At 39.3% G+C, this 9,414-nt stretch overlaps 1 protein-coding gene across 1 annotated transcript in view; it reads right to left on the bottom strand.

Moving 5' to 3' along the window:
* Ahcyl2 (adenosylhomocysteinase like 2) overlaps nt 1-9,414 on the bottom strand; it is a 230,070-nt gene that overhangs the window by 19,811 nt on the left and 200,845 nt on the right. The window contains exons 8-11 of the mRNA XM_004642772.2: nt 8,961-9,077; nt 6,499-6,562; nt 5,962-6,050; nt 2,241-2,311 (exon numbers count right to left, since the gene is read on the bottom strand). Coding sequence (XP_004642829.1) covers nt 2,241-2,311; nt 5,962-6,050; nt 6,499-6,562; nt 8,961-9,077 — 341 coding nt within the window. The remainder of the gene's footprint in view (nt 1-2,240; nt 2,312-5,961; nt 6,051-6,498; nt 6,563-8,960; nt 9,078-9,414) is intronic.

The raw sequence follows: 9,414 nt of genomic DNA, 5'->3' as shown, positions 1-9,414 counted from the left end.
TTTAAAAAATAGTTTGGTTGTGGCCAGGGAGATGGCTCAGTGGAATAAGCGCTTCCCTGGCAAGTGCAAGAGCCTGAGTTCAATCCCTAGTTCCGAAAAAAAAAAAAAAAAAAAAGTTTGGTGGATGTGAGGTTGATCTGGCTGTGATATCTGCTGCACTGATCACCAGGGTTGAAAAAAGTTGGTAATGTCTCGTATATATATGGTGGTATTGGGGGTTGAACCTAGGGCCTTGTGCATGTTAGGCAAATATTCTATCACTGAGCTACACCCTCAGCCCCATAGTAACATCATTCATGACAGCCCAAAGTAAAATGCAAATGTCCAACAAATGATTAATAGAGAAGTAAAATGTGGTAGATCCATGCCATGGAATATTACTTAGCAATAAACATGAATGAAGTACTGATATACATTATCACAGGGATGACTTTGGTCCCATTTATGTGAAATGTCCAGAATCAGCAACACTTGCCAGGCATAGTAGTGCAGTACTGGGATGAGGCAAGAGAATCACTGAATTCAAAACCAGCATGGGCTACATGATAAACTTGAGATCAGCCTGCACTGCACAGTGAAACCCTGTCTCAAAACAAACCCCCCACCACAAAAACAAACAAAAAACAAACCCCAAAACTCAAAATGGGCAAAATGCTAGCCTAGGACTAGATGAGGGATAGAATAAGAGTGGTTGTTTATGATATGATGTTTCTCTTTTGGGATGATGAAAACGTTCTGGAATTAGGTAATGTGATGTACAACTTTACTGAAAACTACTGAACTGTATGCTTTAATTTTAAGCAAATTATATTAATAGGTTATGGTGATTATTGTACAACCCTACGAATTTACTAGAAAACAGAATTGTACATTTTACTTATTTTGATGCAAGAGATTGATCCCTAGTCCTCTAAGCTACACCCCCAACTTCAATTCTACACTTTAAATGGGTGAAATACGGTACAGGAACTACATCTTAATTAATCTGTTAAAAAAAAAATCTAGAGAATTTACAATTAATGTGAAGCAAAACAGCTTCTTTTTTTAAGCACCAAGGATTAAACCCAGGACCTTCATTCTAGGTTGCATCCCCAGTCCTTTTTATTTTGAGACAGGGTCTTACTAAGTTGAACTGGCTGGGCTTGAATTTGTGATCACCCTACCTCATCCTCCCAGAATGTTGGAATTATAGGTATTCACCACCACACACAGCTCCATTTTTTATTTTGAGATAGGGTTCTATTAAAGTGCCCAGGCCAGGCTCAAACTTACAATCCTAATGTCTCAGATTCCCACCACACCCTGCATAAGAACAGTTGTTTTTTTTTTTTCCAGTACCGGGGATTGAACTCAGGGTCTTGTGCTTGCCGGCAGGCTCTTATTCTATTGAGTTATCTCCCCAGCCCCAAGATCAGTTTTTTAAGGTCTTTCCTCATCCCTGCTCTCAAGTCTCCTTGAGGCTATTGGTGTATTTTTATTCTTAAAATATTCTAATGTTCCCCCTCTAAAATAGAATTATAAAAGAAAATTAGCCATCTATATTCTTCTTTAAAATTTAAGATCTATTGTATTAATTGACCTATTATATTAATTTGGGAATTAGTACAATAAGCTCTTTTACTTTCTCTACTGTGAAGAATTTTGCTTTAGCCTTGCCTTAATTATAGGAATTAGAGAGAAATATACTTTACTTTTGAAGGTAAAGAATCAAGGGGCCTAGAGGTGTAGCTCAGTCTTAGAGTGCATGTTTAGCATGCTTGAGAACCTGGGAACAACTGTCAGCTTTAAAAAAAAAATTCAAATGTATAAATTTAAAATCTGGTTTCACAAATAAACCCCTACAAATTAATCTTATCATCTAACTATTTCCTAGGTGGTTGAGGATGGACAGAGATATGATGATAATAAAAGACGGAGAGAAATGTTTCTATAAGTATGATCTAATGGTACCTTTGGTATCCTTAGTTGGACTTCAAAAGAGGTAGGAAGAATGCAACAAGGCCAATTGGTCTCATGGACCACTCTCTGGCTTTCAGAGTGTGGCCTTGGGCCAGGGATATAGCTCAGGAGCATGGCGCCTGTCTGGCAAGCATGAGGTCCTGAGTTCAATTCCCGATTCCAAAAATAAATTGATAAATAAAACTATAGTGTACCCATGTTCAGAACATTTCCAGTCATCTTTCAAGTACTCCATGGAAAGTGCTTCCAAGTGCCATGCTACTCAAAATGTTAAACCATACCTGTACAGGTAATAACAATGTCCACTTGTCGGATGACCTCATTTAATTTCACCAGTCGAAATCCATCCATGCTGTAAAAATAAAGCATTATCAATGAACATAAATTACATCTGGGAGCCTTTTTGGTACAGAATCTCAAATGCTATTATCAACTTCCCTTGGTACCCATAACATCACTTGAGATAGCTGGACTATTTCTATTAGTGAAAAATCCCAATCATTTCCTTAGTTTACAAGGAAGAAAAATAAAAGGTTCCTTCATAGCACTGGAATTTATTTCTTACTATAATAGGGAACCAGGGTTTACCATGAGATTCCCAACTAAATTTCTACAAAGTGTCACTTAGCCACTGAATCTACAACCCTACTGAAATAGATCATCAATGATCTCCTGAATGCAAACAAACAAAAATTTCTTACTCTTTTATTCCACTCGACTTCTTCTGCCACAGTAAATGTTATCATAAGTCTTGGAGTCCATGTTTTTGTTTCTTTTTTTTTAAAATTTCTAATTATCTCTTTCCAATTTCAGTCAACCTTTAAATGTTGGTACTCTGTAGGGTTCCACCCTAGAATCCTGTTTTTTCAATACTCTTATACCTTGCCCTTCACTGCAAATGAGTACTTACAGCTATCTGATTTGCACATTTGTACCTTGAATTTCAGTCTGTCCGAAGCTTCACAGACAAGGATCAAATTATCTACTGAATAGCTCCTCTCACATGTCTGAGAAGGATCTTTACTGTACTGGAAAATAAACTCATAATCTTCAATACACCCATCTATTTCTTTTTCTTTATTTTCTGTCTTGATCAGTACGTCACTGTTCACCCAACTGCTTGAGCCAAATAAACTAGAATGTCATAAACCTACTGCTCTCCATAATTAAAGTTGTCACCAAATCTGGTTGATACTATTTTTTTTTTTTTTGTACAGTGATTAAACTTGGGACCTTGTGCTTGCCAGGTAAACACTTATGCCACTGAACTATATCTCTGACTGATGCTATTTTCTTAATTTCTTAAAACTCTTGAAGGGCCAGTGAGATAGCACAGTAGAATAAACACTTGCCTGGCAAGCACAGGATCCTGAGTTCAATCCCTGGTACCACAAAAACAAAAAAACAAACAAAAACTCTTGAATCTGTCCTCTCTCCATACATGCTATGCTTAAGTCAGGCCTTATGATTTCTTGTCTAGATTACAGCAGTAACCTCTGGCCTAATCTCATTGCCTCTAGGTTTATGTTTCTTAAAATCATATTGCAGGGTGATTTTCTTAAATGCAACTAGAACATGTCATTTCCTAGCTGAGTATAGTGGCATATGACTGTAATTCTAGCTCTCAGGAGGCTGAGGCAGGAGGATTGATAAGTGCCTGGGCTATACAGGGAGTTCAAGCCTAATCAGAACTATATATTGAGATCCTGTCTCAAATCTCCCCACCTGCTCCCCCCAAAAAACATGTCACTTCCTTAAAATACTTCAATGGGACTGCCTTTTTTCAGGATGAGATATCAATACTAATATAGATATATCTTCTAGCTATACACAAATACTTATAGCTTCTTAAATATGCTGTGCTATTTTCCTTGGATACTATGTACTTGTTCCCTGCATCCAGCATAGCCTTCTAAACTAAGAAAATACAAATTTATCAGTTTTCAGTTTTCTCTCTCCCTCTGTTCTTCCCTATCCTTCAATTTGTGTGTGTGTGTGTGTGTGTGTGTGTGTGTGTGTGTGTGTGTATGTGTGTGTGTATGCATGCTTGTGTAGACAGGGTCTTGCTATGTAGCCTGGGCTGGCCTTGCAGTTGAGGCAATCCTGCCTCCAACTCATAGGTGCCCCACCCTGCTTTGGTCTTGCATTAAAGCCTGTTCCATCTGCTTTCATTACAGCACTTACTACACTGAACAGTGGTTATTTATCTGTGTTCTTCTAAAAGCAGGGCCTTATCTCATTTATCTGCACCTCAATCATCCTCAGCACATAGCACAGTACACAATAGGTAGATGATATGAATTATATGCAATCAGGATCATGTTCAGGCTTCTATAATGATCCTGAGAGTACAAGAATAGTAATGGTTCTCCTCAAAGACTAGAACTCTGCCTTACAGAAAATCAACAACTCTGCTGAGGAAATCTGTGGGTTTACAGCTAGGAAATATGAAGAGTGGTACGGCAGGGCTAAATTGAATCATTTTATGCTGTAATGGGTGATACACTGTCAATTTGAGAAATCTAGAAGCTTCACTAAGTGACTCAGCAGGGAGCCAGGGTCCTCACTTTGTTAACATCCTCATCCTGTGCAAGAGGAGGGTACAGGGGAGGAGGGCATGGAGATGGTGTGAATGCTGCACCCACCCAAGGGTGGACAGCCTGCATACAGGGAGGAAAAGAGGCTTGTTCTCCCCACTTATTGTTTTTGTTTGTTTTGCTGTCTTCTGTCACCTTGAACTATTGCCCCTGTGCCATACCACCCTGCTTTGGAGCCAGCTAATTACAGACTGAAACCTTCACAAACTGTGAATTAAATTAACCTTTCCTAGGCTGGGGATAAAGCTTAGGGGCACAGTGCCTGCTTGGTAAGCACAAGGTCCTACGCTTGATTCCCAGTACAAGAAAAATAAACCTATTCCTCTTTAATTTGGGTGATGGGTATTTTGTCTCAGCAATGAAAGAAAAGTAATCAATACATATACCTATATTATCCTGGGGACATCCTTCTGGAGGGTTAGTGATAAAGACAGTATGAGGTATATAGATTATGGACACCTGGACCTGCAGATTTTTGGGGATAGTGACATTTCCATCCTGCTGAGGATGGCAAGAGATAATATTAATAATAGCTATTATTTAGTGAACATCTATTTTGTGACAACAGCTCTTATACCTTATTAGTTATTTGTTATCTAATTTATGATAATATAATAATTCCTTTGTTTCCCAGGGACAACCCGCTTGGGCCTCACTTCTGTCCCTCTCTCGGACAGGAGCTTTCTTTCCCTCAATAAATATATTCTGCTCATGAAAAAGAAATAATTATTTTGGTGAAGTTTTATAATCCTATGAGGTAGGTATGATTATCTACATATTAAATGTAAGAAAGAAACTATTCTTCAAAAAAAGCTTTTAATTTTGGAGTCACTTGAAACAAGTATTGTAAGAGTAGTACAAATAAATTCCCACATACCCTTAACCCAAGTTAGCACATTTTATCCTTAAAATGAGTTTGTCGGATATTTCTTCATGATTAGATTCAAGTCATACATTTTGAGAAGGAATATCACAAATGAGCTCTTTTCTACATATCACATCAGAAAGTGTCTGATACCAGCACCTCTCCCTTTTTCTCCTTGGTGCTGGGGATAGAACCACGGGCCTTTGGTGAGCTAGGCACGTGCTCTACAATACGCCACTGAGCTCCATGCTCAGCCCCCACATTGTTACGATCACTGTTCTGTAAAGCATGGGGATTACATATGGAGGAAGAGGCTCTGTTCTCTGGCATAAAGCATCTCCTGTTATATTTCCATAGGAATTCTAAATTTTATTTTCTATCAGATCAAAGTTTCTTGACCTTTAAGAGAGAGATGCTTATAGTTGCAGCAGCCTATGTCAGGATCTGGGCCTCTATAACATGAGACGTGACATACCCCGGGTTTCCTCTGGAGGCATGTCAGATGACAGTATAGAGGAGGGAGCAGGTCTGCACACTTACCACGCTTGCAGGGCACAGATGGGGTCAATTTCAGTTACATATACAATGGATCCCATGGCTTTCAGAGCAGCACAGCATCCCTTCCCCACCTGGAGAAGAGAGAGAATATATAGAAGGAAAATCAGTGAGAAGACCGTTCTCAAAGCTTCTGGTAAAGTGTATCTTTCTTTTCGCCCCCAAAAAGAATTTCACTGAACAGATTCACGCTTGGGGAAAAATAAGAAAACAATGTAGTTCATAAACAAACCCTTAGCCCCTACTTAGCACATTCATGTGCACAAGAACACCCACACTCACGATTTATAATCAAAACATAAGCCAAAAGAACATCACAAATAGTGATGGAACAAGTCAGATAATCAACTCAGGAAAATAATGGCAAGAATGAGAAGAAAAACAAGAATTGTACTTTAACCAGAGGGCCTCTAAAGTAATTTTTCTCAAGTAAATATACTCTTATGTCTCTGTGTATGAAAAATTCTAGAGTATGTCAGCAAAACACATTTAAATACCTAGTAAGTTAAAGGTAAATTTTACCTCTCCATAGCCACAGACCACCACTTGCTTTCCACCAAACATCATGTCTGTTGTCCTTTTAAGTCTAGGAGGAAAAACACCATTAAATCAGGAAAAAAAAAATCTCTTGTTTTGCCCTGAGGTTAGATTGAGTCTCTAATTTGTTTTGTTTCCTTTAGAAAGGAAGACACTTTCTTTCTGGGATTACTAATGGCTGAGGTAGAATGGAAACATGATCAACACTGCTTCTACAAACAATAGTTAGGGGACAGACATATATGGATTCTACTTAGGCAGGTTTCCTTGTGATCTTAGGGGCCCACATCTGTCTCAAAGTGAAATGATAAAGGATAGAAAAGACCTCAGCCAAGGATGAATTTGGGGGGGCCTTAGAGCAATAAACTGACCTGTACTGAATAATAGCCTAGTCAATTCTCCAACTTCTTACTAAATCTTCTAGTTCTAGGACCCTAATGTAGAAGAGTTCCTGTAACAGTCTAAGTCATAAATTGGAAATTCTGCCTGGGCTCTCTTGCAGCTCCAAGGCTACCCTCTCTCTGTCAAAAGGAACTCCAGTCTCCAGAAGGCTGAACTTGCATTGCATGTGGCACCACAGCCCAATTCCAGAAGTGTCCCCTAGGAGGCAGTGGGGTTTCCTTGTTTACGGTGGTCCTGTGCGAGCAGCCAAGTACAGAAAGGCCATCACCAATACCTTCCTCAAACAGATGCTCTATTAGCCCAACTGTCCTCTCTGCCTTGAGTACAGTTTAACCCTCCTTTCATCTTCCCTCTCCTCTAAAAGGAGTTGAACCAACTGGAAAATTTTCTCATCATCTGAAGGTATATATAAGTTCTTATGACTCACAAGTTTCAGTAATAGTTGATATTTTCCTATTTTTTTCACTGTGAAATCTAACCTTAACTCTGGTTCAACTGCTTCTGTCTTTGTTTCCTTCCTTCCTTCCTTCTTTCTTTTCTCTTTTCTCTCTCTCTCTCTCTCTCTCTCTCTCTCTCTCTCTCGTATTTGGTACAGGGTCTCATTATGCAGCTCAGACGTGATTCTCTGTTTTCAGCCTCCCCAGCGCCAGCGCCAGGATTACAAGTGTGTGCCACCATGCCCAGTCTCAGCGGCCACCTCAGGATGCCTGGGGGTAGGACTAGCACAGCATGTGGTGTTTGGGATTGAACCCAGTCCCTGTGCTTGCCTAAGCAGGCACTTACCTCAGCCCTTTTTCATACATTTCTGACTCTGATAAAATTCTGACTGAGTGGGATTCTATTCATTTGCATGAACTAGTGGGTAATCTTCCTGTCACTGAGGGCATATCTTTGAAGGGTTCAGTGGGACCCTAGCTCCTTCCTTTTCCTCTTCTTCCCAGTCTTGGCCACAAGGTGAGCAGCTTTACTCTATTATACATTTTCTGGCATGATGTGGTACAGGCCCAAAATCAATGGGTCCAACTTGCTGTGGATTTAAACCTGTGAAACTGTAAACTAAAATAAGCCTTTTCTTTTTATAAGGTATTTTACATATTTGTTACAATAACTGAAAGCTGACTAATACATGTAGTTTTCCTAGCAATAATGAAAGAATGTCAAAACACATGTATGGAAACAGAAACTAAACATTAGAAAAATAGAAACTCAACATTAGCAAAACACAGTATTTGGTATATATCCAAATACTGGATATATACGGTATAATCCATATATATAACTCAGTGGATTATAAGCTTGTCTTACAGATATGAATAACCAGAAATGCCTTGTGAATTGATTCTGCTCACCACAAGTTTCCAGGTGACCAGAGAATTATATGATAGTTAGAATTATATGCAGTTGGAGGATAAGCCACAAAGACCTGAAACAGGATCACTAGGAACCTTTTTTTAAACTAGAAGATATTTGCTTATTAATTCTGACTTTAGTTAATGACTTATAGGCCTGGTGGTCACAAAATAAGAACTCTGCCCTGTCAATACATAGGAGCTAGTCTCATTTCTTAAATGAAATAGATTCACTTAAAATAGTGATGGCAAGGGCTGGCCAAATAGCTCAGTGGATTAAAGAACTTGCAAGCAGGCATAGGGGCCAGGAGTTCGATCCCTGGGCTTGCCATGCCAGCCCCACCCCTCCGGGGTGTGCTGAGATGGCAATTGAGACTGAGCATGGTGGTATGTGCTTGTAATCCTATCTCTTGGGAGGTTGTAAATAGGCAGATCACTACGAGTCTGATCTAGTAGTGAGACCCTGAACACCCTGTAGACCCTTCCCTAAACACACACACACACACACACACACACACACACACACACACACACAAAGTGATGGCAAAGTAGCTCTGAGTTATAAAATATTGAGTATGATGTAGTAATAGAGCCAGAGGTGCCATATGAATAATTTCTATGAATAACCAAAAAATAAAAACATCAGAACCTTAACAACTCAAAAGTCAAGTTCATCTCAAAGATAATAAGTATTACCCATCAAGAATTGATTCACGGCAACAGTAGAGGTTGTCAAATTTCTGTTTGGTGACTGAGTCATTGACATTCATGGCGGGAACACAGAGCTTCCCAGCTTTGGACAGTTGGTACAGCCTGGATACAAGAGAAGTCAAGAAGAACACAAAATAATGACATGAAAATCTACTACTAGTTTCACTTTAAATCCTAGAAATATGACGAGGAGTAGTAGTTCAGGCTGGTCTTAAACTCAGCCTCCTGAGTATTGGGTTTATAGTGATGCACCATCATTCCTGGCAAAATTATCTGTTTTATTCAATATTTTTCCCTTTCTAAGAGTCTGAAAGCATGCTATCATCTATAGTTTTGTGTATATATATGTTTATTTTTTAACAGCTCAGCCCCCTGAGGGCGGGGCTGGTGTGGTATGTGGTGCTGGGGATGGAACCATGGTCCCTTGCACCTGCCTAAG

The sequence above is a fragment of the Octodon degus genome, unplaced genomic scaffold (assembly GCF_000260255.1).
Source record: "Octodon degus isolate 3935 unplaced genomic scaffold, OctDeg1.0 scaffold00160, whole genome shotgun sequence".
Classification (NCBI taxonomy): Eukaryota; Metazoa; Chordata; class Mammalia; order Rodentia; family Octodontidae; genus Octodon; species Octodon degus.
Note: the sequence above shows the minus strand (reverse complement) of the source record. Positions and strands in the feature narration are given on the sequence as shown.